General features: G+C 37.3%; 3 protein-coding genes across 3 annotated transcripts; 1 reads left to right on the top strand and 2 right to left on the bottom strand.

The window, feature by feature from the left end:
• Positions 1-3,988: 3,988 nt before the first annotated feature.
• Positions 3,989-6,455, bottom strand: LOC137936294 (14-3-3-like protein G-BOX factor 14 kappa). The gene is made up of 4 exons (XM_068780880.1): positions 5,886-6,455; positions 5,665-5,787; positions 4,213-4,329; positions 3,989-4,128 (listed from the first exon to the last, which is right to left on the bottom strand). Exons 1-4 carry the CDS (start codon positions 6,399-6,401, stop codon positions 4,108-4,110), a joined length of 777 nt encoding a protein of 258 aa, XP_068636981.1. The 5' UTR covers positions 6,402-6,455; the 3' UTR covers positions 3,989-4,107.
• A 1,150-nt stretch (positions 6,456-7,605) lies between these two features.
• On the top strand, positions 7,606-13,431 carry LOC137936281 (protein CURVATURE THYLAKOID 1D, chloroplastic-like). The gene is made up of 5 exons (XM_068780865.1): positions 7,606-7,735; positions 11,327-11,583; positions 12,756-12,860; positions 12,950-13,021; positions 13,142-13,431. The coding sequence occupies exons 1-5, from the start codon at positions 7,606-7,608 to the stop codon at positions 13,214-13,216; spliced, it is 639 nt and encodes a 212-aa protein (XP_068636966.1). The 3' UTR covers positions 13,217-13,431.
• Positions 13,432-13,479: 48 nt separating this feature from the next.
• LOC137936926 (uncharacterized) lies at positions 13,480-16,780 on the bottom strand. Its single transcript, XM_068781900.1, has 5 exons — positions 16,631-16,780; positions 15,437-15,514; positions 14,776-14,851; positions 13,997-14,070; positions 13,480-13,904 (listed from the first exon to the last, which is right to left on the bottom strand). Exons 1-5 carry the CDS (start codon positions 16,724-16,726, stop codon positions 13,833-13,835), a joined length of 396 nt encoding a protein of 131 aa, XP_068638001.1. The 5' UTR covers positions 16,727-16,780; the 3' UTR covers positions 13,480-13,832.
• Positions 16,781-18,472: the final 1,692 nt, after the last annotated feature.

The following is an 18,472-nucleotide window of genomic DNA, read 5'->3' as shown; positions in this document are numbered from 1 at the left end:
TTCAACAAGAGTAAAAATTCTCTCCACAAAGTTCGTCTGCAATGGATTTCAAAGAACAGTTTAGAAGATCAGGTGAACCTTGGATACTTGTTCATGCTTTGATTGAAGCTTGCTTAGAAGCATGGCCTTAAAGATAGATACCCTTTTTTTTCTTTTTCACTAAGAGCTAGCTGCAATTCCTAAACCTTTCTCTCTCTCTCTCTCTCTTTGGAAATCAATCTTTCTTTTGATCCCTCTCTCCCTCCTTTGACTGTCTCTCTTAATTTATCCAGGCCGACCCTTAGTTCTTTCTTTTCAATGCCGAAAGACTTCACAGCTTGTCTCATGCACATGTGAAACAGATTTCTATGAGGTCCCCGTTTGCTTTAGAGGTGGTGAGCAGTAGTCGTGCCAGCTCTCTTCTTAGATTTACCTTTGTCCATTGGAGAGTCCTCTTCCTTTGTTTGAGATTCGAGCTTGAGACTGTTTAAAACCCTCCATTATTTTTAGTTGCAGAATGGCACTCTCTCTCTCTCTGATCTCTCTCTGATAGACTAAACGACGTATATAATAACTAATGACTTGATAAATGAAGCTCGGTTGGGTTTAAAACCCTTTTAATGGGCATATTGTCATACATTTGCGAATCATTCCGGTCCCATATGCAGAGTTTTTTACTTCAGAAAGTTGAATGGCAACCAGGAATCCAAAACTGGGCTGCTTAAATTCAAATAATCAATCCGCTTCTTTCTACTCCCTTTCCACTAATATGTGAACTACTGTTAATTTTCTGAGTCCAGTTGCTTTATCTTTCTCTTAATTGTACACGTGCAACCCCTCTCAAAGCTGAGTGGACCGCCATGAAAAGCATCCTCAACGTCCGCCACATCTTCAGTGTCTCCACAGGAAGCTGTTCATGGGCAGGGATCACCCACAGGCTCCACATGTTAGCCTTTATGCCGCCACTTGCAAATAAAAAAACCCAGAAAGATCAACCAAGACTAATCACTTTTAGTTACCACTGTACAGCTCTAGTGCGGTCTGTCCTCTCCTTGCCTCTATCCTTTGTCTTAATCAAAATTCACCCCCACCCAGATCACCCTGCATGGGAGTCTGGATCCAAAGTACCCTCTTCTAGTCTTCCTTCAAATGGTCTATGGAAAGAGAACGAAAAGAGAGGAGGAAAAAGATGTATAGTAAAAATGAACTATTATGTGTTAAGTTGTGGAGTTTAATTAACATCTTACGCAGAGTTGGCATTCGAATCGACCTTCTCAGTAAGGTCGCCATGGTGTTGGCCCCTCCCGGGGGTTCGGGGGTTCAACTCCGAAAAGTCCACGATATATTGACTATTGTTTCATTAAGGGGTAATTTGGGGACTTCACACTTGTATGACGATTGCGCTAATGTTCTCTTTATATTTGAGAGTGCCATTGTTAAGGTTATCATATAGGATCCTATGTTGCGGGAGAGAAAGGTTAATTCTCTAGTAAACTACTTCATTATTATAGTGAGTTACTACAATGGCATAAGACAAAATGTAGTCTCACCTTGAGGTAAACCTACGTAAATCTTGTGTTTTCGTGTTTTATTATTTTTTCTTCTATGATTATTATTACTATTGTTAGTATTAAATTAGAGTGTCTAATTCATAGCATTCTTCGCTTGTTTCTATTTCTCAATCTAGATTGAGGTGTCTCTGTCTTGAATTGCTTGGTTGTTTCCACACAGTCAAAATCAACTCCTTGGACGAACAGTAATATAAAAACAGTTTCCTTTCTCTCTCTCTCTCGTCAATCTATAAAACAAGCAGTTGCCTTTGTTTGAGAAACAGAGAGGAGTTATTTGTGAAAGGATTTGATACGTCTCAACTTAAATGAAGATGTTCTTCCATGATATAGAATAGTGAGAGAGACTGCCACAAAGGGAAAGAATTCTGCTAGTAGAGAGCACTTTATTTGCCTGTTTCCTCTTACTGTAGAAGCAGAATTTATTTTCCTTTCTTACAGATTTTGTCAACATCTATAAAAGTTGTGCTGAGGTGGGTACTGAAAATCAAACCAGGGAAAGAGAGACCGGAGCAGTGACAAGACTGGACCATGGTAGTTATAGATTCTCTTCCCAAGGTGTTCCATTAATACTGTTTCATGTCCATTTTTGTGAGAATAAGAAAACACGATGATGGCCAGACCAACGAAATCATATACTGTTCCAGTACAGTATATGCCAAGTGAACAATTATGAGATAACTAAGGTTTTTAAGTTAGTCAAGATTACAAAGTTGTTATGCTTGACTTAGTCCATATCAAATTTCTCCTTGGATTCATTTCTTTCCCTCCATGACACAAAGAATTCAGCTTTTCTGGTATGCCATGGTGAAGAAACCTCGACTTGGTTTTCTCTTTCTTGTTACTGATCGACTCTCATGATTACTTCACCGTTTCTTGAACAAGGAAGGGAAGTTTGACTGAAGACCATAAGATGCTCATAGTCTGTGTCTCTGCACTGATCATTGCCACCTTTTGGTGCTGCTTCCTTTGGGTCCCAATCCTGTTCTTGGCTTGAGGTGTGCATGATATCTATTTTTTTGGGGTAGAGTGAAACTTCTCTTCCTATTAAATTTAAAAGGGCACAGTGATCCTGTTTCAGTGAATCAAATTCCAAGGACAAGAGATACCTCCCCTAGGTCTTTTATCTTGAATCTTTGAGACAACGATGCAGTAGTTTGACCAAATCATGTTTTTGCATGTGGCAAGCAGTCTATCACTAACTTAGGGAACTAAAGTGTAAGAATGAGGCACATTCTATTTGTAATTAACCCATTCTAATCCACTCTGCATTAGTATTAGGGTCAGTTTTTTTAAATCTTCCCGCAATGGGCCGCATGAGAATCATGTGGTTCCCCAACCCAACAAGACCCATTTTCAGCCCCTTAGATGGAACCAAGCCACCGCCAGCCCCTCCTAAATGACCATGACCTGGTTGGTTGAACCATCAAGCTCAGCGTACCTAATTAGATTGAACCATGACCTGCAGCAAACAACTTGGCTAGCTGGCTCTCTTTCCTTTTCTTACTTAAACTGCTTACAAAAAGTATAGATTTGAACCGCTGACCTAAGATCAACTCACATTAGTTGTAACAACAACAGGAGTTAGCAAGAAAAATCGAATTCATGAACTCCCTCAGGCACATATATAATGTTTTCTCTAAACCGATTGCCATGCTGATTAGTAGGGCCAATACATAAAAGAAATTGACTAAAATCTGGACTATTCGCAAATATGTCTCAAGAGAAGGAGAGAAGAAGAAAACTCTAACTCTTGAAATTGTATTTGTAGTTGTGTGAATATATTTATAATGATTATAATGCGCTTAAGATCACATACTTTAAAAGGAAACAAAGACATAAGAGAACGTATACCAGTTTATATAATTATAATTTTATGACATTAAATTTTTCTTATTTACTAGTCATGTCACTCTTACCGCGAAGGGGTATCAAATAGAAGTTAGAACTAAAGATAAAAAAATCTGCCCGAAATGAAGAAATGAGTAAGTTCCTGTATCTCATATATCTAAATTGGTGCAAATGGCTTTTACGCATAGCTAATCTTATTGAAAATCTTTATATGGTTAAGGATCTCTATTCATCCCAACTCTCTGTAATTTAATACTTAAGCTTATACTGGCTTTCATATACCAAGGCATCATGCAATTTCAGGTCCAGGCGGACTCTGACAGAACATGTTAAAGCCAACCATGAATATGAGTAAGCTCCTGATCTTGCAAGAAATTTCCTACTATCAAAAAACTAATTTCCATGTTCTCTTTATAATAACTTCTTACTGGTGAATTTTAGTTTCTGGTATCAAGTACTTCAATTTATTACTCAGTTTTCTTCTTTAGCCTGCCTGACGTGATTGCGATGCCAATTACTGGGGGCGGCGAGAAGTACCTGGAATGGATCAAGAACAGCATAGGGATGCCTTCTGAGTGATTATCCAATGTAAGGAACACTACAACAGCAGTAATAATACTTTCTCCAACCACTATAGCAGGCTCATGTTTTCATATGGGATATTACAAATAAGTCACATCTATAATCCACCTCCTTCAGGAGAAGAATTTCATGGTTCATCGAGTTGATCCTGATAAAGGCAAACATGACGAGTCAGATTTGCTAAGAGGTAGTCCAAAGGAATGAGTTAGTAACAAATTTGCAATTCGTTCACCTGAGTGTCAGAAGTCCACAGAGTGAGGTTGTCTCTCAGGAGTTGCATAATCAGAGTGCTATCTTTGTATGATTCCTCGCCTAAAGTGTCGAGCTCTGCGATGGCTTCTTCAAAAGCCTGACCATGATAACGAAATTAGTAACCGAATTAGACTGAATTAGTTGAAAATCAAGAGACTGAAGCAAGCAGGGCAGATCTTCGCAATTCTTTGACATGGTTCTTACTAGGACGGGAAAACTCTCTCATAGTTCTCTAGTCAGTGACATAGACACTACCAATAATATCCTCTAAAAGTTTCAGTATCTTCTGTTGGTTACATTGGTATACACATCTGAGTTGCAACTTCTACAAACGAACACCCTGATTAGGATCATCAGATCACCAGACGTAATCGCCCTAAACGAACCATACTTCTGCTTATCTCATACTTCAAAAGCAAAAATATCACTCGCCTATTTCAATTGTACAGAGAACAACCATTTATCATGGTAGTAACCTTCTATATCCCGTCTTCCTTTCTAAAGCAGCAACCAATTCACATTGATCAAACAGGATGCATTTAACTCAACTGGTGGACTGCACCTACAAGTTTAAAATCACTCTAAACCAACAGAAACTTACCAAACTTTACCTTACGAACCCAACTCAATTTAGAGACCAACAACTATTATCAACAGAAGCAAACAAATATTGGTTTCTACGTCTTTAGCTTGTCTGAGCAACTTAGGTCGGTCAAATATCAATTCAAGTTTCTCAAAGACTCAGCTATATACAAGACTCGCATAGTCATCTGTTCACACAGTTCTAAGTTTAACTGTGGATGTCAAACAAAGTTCCACGCTGAGAGATATTCTGATTTGCACGAGGACACACCTGTACTCGAATGATCCTAATTCCTTTCCAATTCTCAAACTAATGGATAAGCATTCAAAGAGACGGAGGGAGAGAAACAACTTTTAAATTTGAAACCATGACTTTCCCCTTTCTGCAATCAATGTTTTATAAAGAATCAGACACAAGAATTATGTATGAAAATGTTTGAAACTCGACTGATTTAAAACTTTTGACATCGAACCTTGTTTGGGTCAACGGGGTATGAGATTAAGTACAGAAAAACGGAATTAAGATTTAAAAATATGTTAACAGTTTTATTAATTTATCTAATAATTTAATAGGTCATTAAATAACTATAAAATAAAGTCAAATAAATAGTTTAGTAGGGTAAAATAGTAATCTCGTACTTACGGGTACAACCATCATTTGTCAAACATTATGAACAAACCGCATTTTGGAGCCAAGCAGTGAATACGTCATTAAGTGTGACTACCGTAACTAATTTGCAGCGTTTAGTCGTTGTCCTTCAACCGATGATCCCATATAAAAAGTTTGGACTAGATAAATTTTCGAATATTTTCAATAAACAATTTAAAAAAAAAAAAAAAAAAAACTGACCTGCTTAGCCATGCCACATGCTTTCTCCGGTGAATTCAAAATCTCGTAATAAAACACCGAGAAATTCAACGCTAACCCGAGCCTAATCGGATGGGTGGGTGTCAGATCCGCCACTGCGATATCCTTCAGAAAAACCAGAATACTCATCAAATCATTACGCAAAAACTAAAAAAAGTACGGATCCCTAATTAAACGAAAAAGAGCAAATCTTCAGTCTGTACCTGAGCCGCCTTATAGGCGAGCATGGTATCCTCCGCCGCTTCTTTCCTCTCCTGGCCAACCTTAAACTCCGCCAAGTATCGATGGTAGTCCCCCTTCATCTTCAAATGGAAGACCTTAGACTCGCTAGCGGTGGCGGCGGGAATCAAATGAGAGTCCAGCAGTTCCAGTATCCCGGCGCAGACTTGGGAGAGTTCGGACTCGACAACGGATCGGTAGTCCTTGACGAGTGATACGTGATCTTCGTTCTTGCGGCTTTCCTCCTTCTGCTCGATGGAGCAGATGATTCTCCAGGAGGCACGGCGGGAGCCGATCTGGTTCTTGAAGGCGACGGAGAGGAGGTTGCGCTCTTCGATGGTAAGCTCGCTGGGGGGTTGAAGGCTAAGGACTAATTTCTTCATGAACGCCGCCATCTCCTCATACCGCTCAGCCTGCTCCGCCAGCTTCGCCAGATAAACATACTGTCCCCTGTCTAGATTCTCCTGCGAAAACGGCACCTCCTCCGCCGAGACCACCATTTTCCCAGAGAAGAAGGCGGAAACGCAAATGAGAGAGAGAGAGAGAGAGAGAGGAGACCTTCGGATTTCGAAAAGACGGACGTCCGAGAGGCTTATTAAATGAAACGAAAAAGGGCTCGGCTGAGCTGCAGAAGCAGTGGTGGGTCCGGAGGGAAAGAATCATGGTACGTCGTCAGGAAATGAGATATACGGCACAGAACTCGTGTTTCTGTCGTTATGCGTCCATTTTGCAGTCCCTGTTACGAATTCTCATGGCCTACTGCGCGGCGGCGCCAAAAGCCATGGGCCCACAGCTACTGGTTCATAAGTGCTCATATGGAGTTGATGGACCACACAGTGATCCTGTGGTCCCGCCTCTTGAAAACTCCAAGCTCTTCTGGGCCCACTTGACAACCATCTAACGTCTGTCGTCGGCAGCAACTTAGTTGGCATCCCCGGTGGAAATATCGCCCGACTTGTCCTTTAAAAAGTGAAATCAATTAAGTAATGGAAGATTGTGGCTGGAATTTGGTTCTTTATAGATTAAAAAAAAATCTTTGAACTAATTTTCCTCTTATAGTAAAATGATTAAAAAGATAAGCATCACGACTATTGGGCGAAGCCACACGCGTCCACGTACTCATCATAATCATCTGATCACCTTAGGTGGAACTAATTATAGTTAATTCTATTTTTAAGTTATATACAAATATAGAAATGGCCTTTGTGTTTTGTATTCGGATGATTCCCATAGTCTTCCTTCAGATCCAAAATGTGTCAAACATTTGCATTTAATAGGTACACCTTATTTTATTAACTCGTGTGACTCGCGTTGTCACAGTTGCCGGTGCAGCTCATGAACCATTTGCTAAAATAAAATAAAAAAGTAACAGGTCCCACCTGACAAGGGAACCTTCTCTATTGTGGGACCTGCACTGATCCACTCCCAGTGTCAAACCCGGGATCTTGTGAGACACTGAGGACGTATAGGGATCACAGATTATTAGGTAATTTATATATAAAAGTTTTTTATTTTTATTTTTTAAAATTTAAAATTTAAAATTTTATGGCCGAGTCGCCCATGAAAGTGTCAAAGCCAACTCGGTCATGCAACTCAGGCGAGTGAATCCGACTCGGGATCGGCCGAATGCGAGTCGCAGAACCATGCCAAAAACACATTTGAGATCTCCCGCCGTGGCGCTGCTTCTTCCTGCTGCTTCTTGACATGGAGCTCTGCAACCCACGCCTTGTCTCCAATCTCCCTCATCCTAGATTACTCTCTCAGAAGTCCTCTTCTATTCGTCTCACCGGACCTCTCACTTCAAAGAGATTTCCGACTTCCCTCGCTAAATCAGGTGAACTTCTTCGGCTTTTGCTCTTTCCATTGGAAGAAAAAATCTGGGTGTCTCATGTCGCTTTGTTCTCTTTTGACTTTACTTGTTTTGTCATTTGTGCTGTTGTACTGCTGACTGAATTTTCTACAGACAACTAGGTGATCCTTTGTGCTTGTTTTATTGCATCATTTTCCATTTTTGTAGAACGACGCCCAAAGAGAGCCATTTTCCATCTTTTCCAAAGATTTTATAGGCACAATATTTGGACAAGGAGTGTCCTGTGTGTTGGGAGGCTTTTGTAGGGGTGTTGGGTTAATGTTATCATAAAGCTTCCATCAAGCTGATGTACTTAAGGGGAAAACTGTAGGAGTTATTCCTTGTTTTTCGTACTATGTGTCTTGATTGTTGCCTTTTGGGAGAATTTAATAGTATGTGGTGTATGGATGTAACTGATGTAGAAAATGAACGTCAAACCAGTATGATACAGATCGATTAATGAACTGAACTAACAAGCGTTGGGGAGGGAGGGATGTCCTGTTTGGGTATTCACTTCTTTTACTTTGTCGCTCTAGATCATTAATAGAGCCAGTATGTAAGCGTCGCAGGTGACTACAATATCCGCTATATGGAGCCAACTCAAAAAATCTTACAAGTTGGACATTTTTTAAGCTTTTATGCAGCTTATCAGAAAAGGTTTGCCAACTCCTAACTAGGCTTTTATGTAGCTAATCAGAAAAGTTGATAAGGACTTTTTTAAGGACTGCCCACTGCTAATTTATGCCTTTTAGACAGTGAATCATGTTTTTCCTTGTGCAATTCTATACATCTCCTAATATTAAGTGAATGACAGCGACATGGCATTCTCTATAACTCTTTTCTTAATAGTTGTATTTTCATCTGAAGCAGATCTTCTATTCCTCCTAAGAGTGAAATTACATTCTCAAGAATTTTCAGGTTCAGTTATAATAGAAGGGGACTCCTCCATAATTATCTCTTAGATCCCTAAGAATGGTTCCCCACCTTGAGGCTTAAGCAAATTTATGATGAAGTGGGGCATTATGCTACCCCCTAGACATCTCATGTCAGGTTCAGTTATAATAGAAGGGGACTCCTCCATAATTATCTCTTAGATCCCTAAGAATGGTTCCCCACCTTGAGGCTTAAGTAAATTTATGATGAAGTAGGGCATTATGCTACCCCTAGACATCTCATGGCTGCATGATCCAAGTTCTGCAAATTCACTCGGAAACTCCTTAGCAAGAAGAATTTCCAGAATCATTCTAACGAAAAATGCCTTCTCTCTTGTATCCAAGGCTTGAGTTGTCGTGTCCTTAGCATGTTGGCGGGTGTTTCTCTCTTTCCACATATTATTCTTGTTCATTCAGTTCAATGTATACAATATTTTTTTTAAGTTAGATTTTAGCTTGAAAATTTGATAAAATTGAATATTCTGTTTTTATTTTGTATTTTTGGGACACGTTTTGTTCTTTGGTGCAGTGAGAGTTTGAGGTTATGTCTACAACTTTCATTTGACTTCATCTTCACAGCTATTGTTGCTGTGTAGAATTGACAACTCCAAGTTGACTTGGCTCCATCCTCTTAGAACCTGACACACCTGAGCTAGTCCAAGTCATTTTTATAAGATTTGATTCCATTAAGGTAGCATGACATGAGTGAATCAACCAATATCAGCCCAATTTTGAATCACTTTCTATTTGAAGGATATGAAAACCTTTTGTTTAAAAAAAATTGTGAAAGAAGTTTCAACTGTCTATTCCACATTTTACACATGCAATTAAGTAAAGTTTGAGGAAGAATAAATTCATAGACTTCTCTAAGTACCCAACTTTTGATGATAACAAAAATTGACATTTGATGATTTTACTCTTTAAGTGTGAATACATTATTTTCAAGCTGATAACTTAACAAAAGGAGTCTACTCCACATGAAAGGAGTCAAGTACATGAAGAAAAAGAAGTCTACAACATTCAAATTTTCAATATCTAACTCTTCCAGAACTTAATGGTATCGAGCACAAGGTGTATGGTGTTGAGCACATGACACTGTAATCAGAAAAAAGGCATCAAAAAAATTTTGAAAAGTTTTTTATAAGCAATGGTTAGGAAGAAGTAAGGTCAAATCCATACTCATGTGGAGTTGAGCACTTATATATGGAATCGAGCACTCAAGAATCAAATCGGTCCTGACTTTTGAATCAAACTTCAGAAAGTTTGTCAGAAGGAGCCGACCCAATAGTGAAGGAGTCAAGCCTATACAATCAACTACAATGAACAAGGAGTTAAACCCAAGTTATTGTAAGTTTTGAATCAATTAAGGATTTGACCCCTGCAGGAAGTATGTGTATATAGGAGTCGATTACATCAAATAGATTCGATTTAGATTGAAGCTGCTAAACAGGAAGGAGTTGGCCCTTGTTAAATTGGGTCGACCCTTGTAGGAAACAAAAGACATGAGATTTAGTCACACAAAGGATTCGACCCTCAAAGAGTCGTAAGAGTAGACAGGATTCGACTTCAAAGCAAAGGACTCGACCCCAACCTCCTAAAATGAAATCTTAAGCTATTCATAAAAAAAAAAAAAAATCTCTGTTGTAAACCTTCAAATTTTTTAAATGACTTACAGCACGAGTAGAATATTTTGAGAATCTTTTATTTTTTAAAAAAATATTTTTAATCGAATTTTGACATGAGCTAGAAACCAGCTTGAAAACAAGTAACAACTACTTTTTCAAATTGAGTTTTAAACATATAAATACCCAAACATTTTCTAGCTTTGATAACAACTTAGGCATGAAATTCCAAAGCCTTCTTGTCATACACAGTGGTCTTCTTGTGCTCAAATTTGAAAATCGAAAATTGAGGTCTTCCACTTGAGGATTTTGTTTCTTCTAGTAAGCTAAGTATGTAAACTTTACTTTTACATTTATTTTGAATACCTTGCTTGTCATTTAAAGTTTTGATTAAATCTTTTGATGGAGCTTTTATCTTCATGATCAAAACTTTTTGAAAAGGATTAACATCAGTTCAAAATTTGTTCTTAAGTGCTGCTAATCAGATTGGTAGAGAGTGAAACCTTTCATAATTGTAATAATTTTTATTAGCCTATTTAGAGGCAATATGAGGCTAGTTGTAAATCATGAAACCCTTGCTCTTGGTCACTATTGACTAAATTGTAATTGTTTTTCTAAGTATTTGTACTTAGAAGTTTTTAGTGACCATAAGTCCCTAGTTGTTTGGGCAGGTGCTGTAATTGAACTAGTGTGGTTCTGAGCTGTAGATGTCATTTGGTTATACTTAGTGGATACTTTAATTCCGGGGCAAGAGCTCCCTGGGAGTGTAGAAATCTGAAATAGTGATTATGCACCACTATAAAATCTTGATGTTGTGGATATGTTTGTGCAAAAAAATTTCAAAAGCGCATAATCTGTAGTAGACCTATTCACCCCCCTCCTCCCCTCTAGGTTTACTTGAACTAATCGTTTCAACGTTATTCTTTTTATTAGTTTAGTAAATGAAAAATTAAACTGAAAAGTTTACATTTAAATTTCTAGAACTCTTAGTTTATGTTTGTGTACTATTTTGCTCTTTCCAGGATTTGTTTCCTCTGCCTGTCTACCTAGGCGCACAACCTCAGGAGATATTCCATCTCGTTTGTCAGAGCAGTTTGATGAGGAAACAAATAAAGACATAACAGCAGAGGAAAGCACAGGAACTGAGGAATTACATGACGAACCAACGACAATTGAAAATGCTCATTTTGCTACTGAAGATGGTTCCTTACCTTCTGAGGAAGCTCCCTTTGTTTCACAGCTTCAAGCCTTTCAGTTTTTGTATGGGCTGAAGGAGAAGGTAACGTGCTGTATCTTTGATGTCTATATTTTAGGAGTGCTATATTCTTTAGATATTATAGATGTAAGGTGACTGCTTAATATTTCTTTCCTGCCCTTATATGTCCATCTTGGTCTGTTTTCTCTTAGTACCATTGCTAATATTATTAAGAAGTTCCCTCCAACAGCTTGTTGTGGAGGAAGGCCACCTTAGTTAGGTAATGTATTTTCTTCTTCTTGCAATATATATTCACACCCTATTTTCAAAAAAAAAAATTATTAAGAAGCAGTTGTGTACGCATCCCACTTGATTTGGTTGACTGGATGGAATTATTCAGTCATACAATACTTATTGGATACAAAGAACAAAATCAATTTCGACCCTGTTGTAGTTCTCAATCATTCCATTGCACTGGCGTGGCTGAACCATCTATGATGGGGGGAGCGAATGAACAGGGGAGAAGCTTAGATAAGAGAATACGCTCTCATGAAGGCAGGCAGATTCATGGTCTCTGGCATATATCACATGCCTATTTTAGTAACACGTGTTTTACAGACGTGTTACATTTGATACAAGATTGTTTTAACCAATGAGAACATCCATGTTGATTGAGGCAATAGTACCTTGGATATTGGAATCCAAACTCTTAACATAAGTGCGTTTGATGATTTGGATGCTGTTAGTTTTTGTGGAATCCGTTTCCAGTAACTGGTGTTTCCTGCTGACTTTAATGAACTCGGAGCAAAATGCAATAATTAGTTTCTTTTTGGTCCAAATAATCTTAATAGTTCATCTCACTTGTGATAGCATCTGCAAGATTGGTCCTGTTCCCCTTTCATTGGCTTTGATGGTTTCTTTAATGGTCATAACATTACTTTATGTGCACTAGTAATATAATATTAAAAATGTTTTTACGTGTGCTTATTTATAGAGTAATTCATTCAATTGCTTTTTTAGGGTCTGTTTTTTTTTATCATATAGAATAAAACTGGGAAGGGTTTTTATTTCGAAATCTAATGCATCTGTTGTACTTGGAAAAACCGATATTGAAAACATGATTTCAGAATTGTTATTTTTCTTTAAAGAAGAAAAAGAAGAACCTCAGTTATGTCATAATGGTTCACAGTTGAGCTAAACTTGTTGCTGCAATGGATGATGTCAATAATAGTACCCCTTTTATCATCTTGTTGTAGCTGAACCTGGAAGATGCATACCCAATCCTTCTGTATGGAAGCACTGCTTTGGGGGCCATTTGGATTTCGGCAGCCATTGTTGGAGCAATTGACTCCATTCCAGTGGTGAGTCAGAATGCATTATTTTTTCGTATAAAACGGTTTGGTGTACCTGTTTTGATGATCCAATTGACATGGTCTCCTTTGAAAACCAGTTCCCTAAGGTGCTAGAAGTCGTTGGCCTTGGCTTCACAGTCTGGTTCAGCTATCGCTATCTTCTCTTTGAGGCAAGCATCTGCATTGACTATATTTTAAAGTTCTTTTCTTAATTCATTTTTTATAACAAAAAATTGGGAATCCACTTGTTGGTCTCTTCAAGTGTTATCAGCGTTCTCTCTTGATTTCAGAAAAACCGGGACGAGTTGTTAACCAAAATCGAAGAGCTGAAGCAGGAAATTGATGGTGGGTCTGCAGAGGATTGATGTTCAGATGGAGATATGCATCATTAGTCTTCTGCCCTTTTCATCGAAAGAATCGGTAGACCTGATATCTCTGTGGTTTCTCCCAGTTGAAGTCGTGCATGAATCACCTTTATCATTTCTATTGCTGTTCTTTAATAGGAATATAACCCCAAAAGAAATGACTGCTCGTCAGATGTGAAAATCTTATGGAACTTAAGCCAACAAATCGAATGAAACAGTTGAATCACTTGAAGAGATGATTTCAAACGAAATATTCCATGATGTTTAAACTTATAACATTTTGATTACCGGGCTTTGTGAATTAGGGAAGATAGAATAAGCTAGGCAGCACTAAACGGTAGTAGATTCTGTGCTGGTTCATTTGGTTCATGACAACAGAAACCCATTGCACATTTAGGACTGCATTTACAAAGAAAGCTTATGAGATTGATCTTTCATGTCACCTCATCCCCTATACATTCTCTCTTTCCATCAAAAGAGAGCCGATACAACATAGAACTCCTCGTCTAAGTTTAGGCAAGCTGCTTCTAGTCTATTTGACAAAGTTAATTGTCATCGTGGCCATATCTTCCACGTACATGAGACCACCGTAGCAATCTTCATTTCTTCAGACAGCTTAAAATATCGAGTATCTTATTCCGAGCCCATTGCACGTCAAAATCAATCCCTTGAACCGGTTGAGATATTCCTGAAATCACACCAATGGGAAATCAAAAGGAGAGAGAAAGAGATATTTCTGAAATCACACCAATGGGAAATCAAAAGGAGAGAAAGATATACCATTACGTTGTAATCTGGGATGTACAATAATCCTTTCCTGTCATACTCTCTCCTTTTGTCAGGATCACTAAGAACTGTTAGCAAGAAACATAATTTAGTCGCATCAGCCCAATGTGATACTTCTTCGTGAAGTTAAATGCCGATGGAGGAAGAAAAGAAAAAACCACAGAGTTTCATACTTTCATGACCATTGTTAAGTTTTCTCATCCACTGTAGCATAGATTGAACTGCTCAATACAGGAAACGAGGTAATCTAGTCAACAAAAAACTCAAGATTTATCCACTTCGAGAAACCAGACTGACAAGGATGAGAACAATTTTATCAGGGAGAACTCAATTACACCTAAACAAATTGAACCTTTATACATGTATTTGGTTCCTTTTCTTTTTTCTGTGAAAGGCAGCTTCCTCAAATTTTAACAATCTAATTTTTTTAGAAGGTTTAACAATCTAATATGTAATTCATTCCTGATAACACCACACACACACACACACACAAAGAACTTTCTCCGACTATCTTCTACTATTTTAACTTTCTAGAAGTAGACAAATCAACACTTCTGATCACTCCTGATGAAAGAAATTCTCAGGAAAAATGCAATGGCTCTCACAAGAAACATGGAGTTGCATGGGCAACATCAGGTTTTATTCGAGCAAGAAATTCTTACAGGTGACACAGTAATTAGCTAAACAGATGTAAGTGTTTTAGTCAATCATTTTTCTTTTGAAATGATAGCATTTTAGTCAATCATTAAGACAAATAAAAAAGAAATACTCACCTTCATAAGCCTCATTGATATCTTGAAATCTGGAGGTTGCATTGTCCTCATCTTTCCGCTTATCAGGGTGCCATTTCTGTAGATATAAGGCAAAAGCAATACCGAAAATATAATATATTAGCCAGATAAATTATATACTTCCCCAATTAAATCAATTTTAGGTGTTCTCCAGTCATACTTTTTATGTTGGTATAAGAAAGAAGTCAAGTAAAATGAACTGAAGACTCGATATAAATTCAACGTATTTTGATAAAACATGGCAGTATCTTAAATGCTCAAGTCATATGAATTGTACACTGATAGAGATTCCCCTCTAATTGTCTCAGAAAAGCTAAAATCCTCCAGGTCAATAGGGCAAATAAATGATCAACAATGCAGTTTTTTCCCTTAAAACTAGGTAAACCATGAGAGAGAAAGAAAGCTAAACACAACATGTATGAGCTATAATTTTTCTTAAATACTGAGATTTTGTTAAAATATGTAGCAGAATAAAAGGAGATTATAAAAAGCGAGTAAGAAGCAAGAACATGAGCAATTAAACAGTGGGAGGAGAAGAATCAAACAGAATTTTTAATAATAATAAAGCAAAACCCAATAATTCAACCTTGTAGAAAAATAAAAATAAAGAATAAAATAAAATAGGAAGGTCGAGAGTACAAACCAATGCAAGGCGGATGTAATTGGACCGAATCATTTCCTCTGATGCATCATAGTCAAGTTCCAATATTTTATAATAATCCTAAGAGACAAGTAAAACATGTTTAGCTAAAAATGTAAAACGAAAATTCCTCAAAGAGATGTAAACATTAGACATGACTCATGGAGGCAACTGTAGCTACTATTGGAGTATAATAGCTTAAACCTATGCAACATCTAGCTAATCCACCAGCTTAGATAGAGAATCATATGACACAGGCCTATTATAACAAGTACACGTTTTGAAATAAAACCACACATGTTGCATGAGTTGAGAAATGACACAGTGAAAGCAATGTAGAAAGGAACTTCAGAAAGTCCAAGGTCAAATTTTATCCATATGCTTCACAGTCAATAAGAAGAAGAAAAGGATGAGGCTTTAATGAAGGGATTCTATGAGCTTAACGTGTATATGGATAATTACACAAATCACATTGTGCAAACAAATATTAAGATGTTGAATAATGAGAACGCCCTGCTAAGCTCCCGTAAAGTTTCTCTTTGCTGCTCCACTACTCATGGTTTCTTCTTTTTAAATCACCAAAAAAGCATAAGTATGCTTCAAGAGAAACTATCTCCTCACGCAAGTTATAATCACTATCCATTGTAATTGTATTTCACAGTGGAATACTATTCTCATTTTCTAAGGGATGAGAATCTAAACTCTTCAAAGTCCAAGGGGTTTTTGTTTGTTATATGACAAGCCAGGAAAATTTTGTCCTGCCACCTAAATCACCAACAACATACAAATTACTTAATACATATAAACGAGCAGAAAGTGAGACATTCGGGTAATCTGATTCTCTTATTATTTGGAGAACTTGAGTAGCCAATACAGAAAAACGAATCCTAACGACAAGAGTTGCCTACCAAAAGTTGAAAATGCAACATTTTGAACGTCCGAAAAGAGAAAGACACTACAAGAAAAGACAAATAGAGCGAAAAACAGAATGTTTTCGTATCACATTTTATCAACTAAAGCAAACACCGACAAAGCAAGTAATTCTCCATATAACTCATCGCTTCATCCACAGGAACCATTCTACTTATGACTCTCAAACTATAATAGAATAAAAATAAAATCCCCGCCAAAAACATTAAAAAAGAAAAAGAAAAAGGAAAGAGAGGCAAATAGTAGTAATTTGAGCACCGAACTTACCTTAGGTTTTGACGAGAGAGAAAGGAAATCGAAGTCCAATGGGGTCTCTCGAAAGGGCTCATCTTCGTGCTTAAGCTCTTCTTGTTCCCACACCATTATCTTTTAGCGTTCTCTTCCCAGATCTCCTAAACAGGCCGAGGACTGTCACCAGCTTTGTCTGCTTTTATTTATCACTTTCGAAGAAGTAGAAATTTCTAGATGACTGAGAAACATTTTCAAAATATGGCAGATGTTCGTCGAGCGCTCAAGTTGCCACGTTTCGCGTCTGGATTGGTTAATAATCATAAGATTTGTTGGTCCTTGGTATGACACGCTCCGAGGGTTTCGTATCTCATAAAATTTCTATGGTCCACCCGCGAGTTACACTAATTCTAAGTAGAAAATTTTATTTTAAATTTTAAATTTAATATACTAATTAATAAAATTCCAATAAAAAAAATCAAAAGAAAAAAAATAGTGTCGCCCACATGGCATCTCAAGTAGGGAGTGAATTGAGAATAAAATTAAACATTAAGTGTTTGAAGTGTAATTAATGGTAAATACATGCACACAACCACAGAGAGAAAAAAAATTTGTTCTCGATGTTTCCCTAATAGTAATCATTGTCTAAGAAAATTAAGGTATCTTACTCTTTTCTTCCATATTTTTGGCCGTATATCCTCAATCTCCTTGTGCGTATATTCCCTATAAAATGGGGTAGTAAAGAGAAACGATCCATATCTATTAGAAATTGGTCGATCCTTGTTATGTGCCCATAATCTTCCTAAGTATTTATGGGGTCATGTTTTACTTACTATGGCATATCTCATTAATTGAACTCCATCTTAGGTGTTGGCTATTAAATCTCTTTTTCAACTCCTAAGTATTTATGGGAAGAGGTTGTTTTCATTACCTTTAAAGCTTTTTGGATGTTTGTACTTTTATCCACATGGGAAATTATAATCGGTCTAAACTTGATCCTCGAGCTATCGAAGGTATATTTCTTGGTTATTCTAATGTCCAAAATGGGTACACCAAATTTAATCCAGTTACTTGCTTGGGATGTTACCTTTTTCCGATCCCGGTCATATTATGTCATAGAGGTTTCTCCTCGAGGGGAGAGGCCTAGTACTCCTACAACTATTAAGAATGATGTATCATCTCTGGTTTTGAGTGTTCTACAGGAGGGGGTCAGTGCTAAAAGTATAGAACAACCACAATTTGGTGGTGGTGCACATATGATTTAAAACCATAATTAAGATGTTGAAGTTGTAGAGTGTTAGCATTCTTGTCTTCCATTTGATGATTTGATCTTCCTATTGCAAATAGGAAGGTATCTATTTTCAAATTATCTTATTATTAAATAAATAAATATGAAAGAATCTTACATGACTCTCATGGTAAAAAAGTCTCATTGTGAAAGAATTAATATGATTGAGTCTTACATGAGTCTCATACAAGGAAGTGTCATAGAAGAGGTCTTTTGGTTCAACTAGTTCTTTATATTATACATTAGTTATTTAATTGTTTTAGAATTTATCTTTAATAATTTTATTTGAGCGTAACTAGGGCATAAGTAGTTTAATCAATTCTTATTTTGCGTTTTCTTAATTATAAATACAACACTATTATTCTGGTCATGAGCAAGCTGAAAGTACAGGATCACTACAAAAGGCAAATTGGAAATTTGAACATCTGGACTGTTGTAAATTGGCCCACTATATATTCAAGAATTACATCCCTTGCTCATCAGGGAGTAGGAAGTGTCAAACGCTTAGCCAATACAACTCAATAGACCGGTCTGTTAGGGTACGAAAAGCCAAGTACCTAATCCTGGTGGACTGGAAATGCGTCGGACAGGCT

Source organism: Aristolochia californica, unplaced genomic scaffold (genome assembly GCF_029961685.1).
Source record: "Aristolochia californica isolate CCGP_79_NKW_82.1479 unplaced genomic scaffold, dmAriCali1.0.hap1 SCAF_7, whole genome shotgun sequence".
Taxonomy (NCBI): Eukaryota; Viridiplantae; Streptophyta; class Magnoliopsida; order Piperales; family Aristolochiaceae; genus Aristolochia; species Aristolochia californica.
The sequence above is the reverse complement of the archived record's forward strand: the minus strand, read 5'-3'. Positions and strand labels throughout refer to the sequence as shown.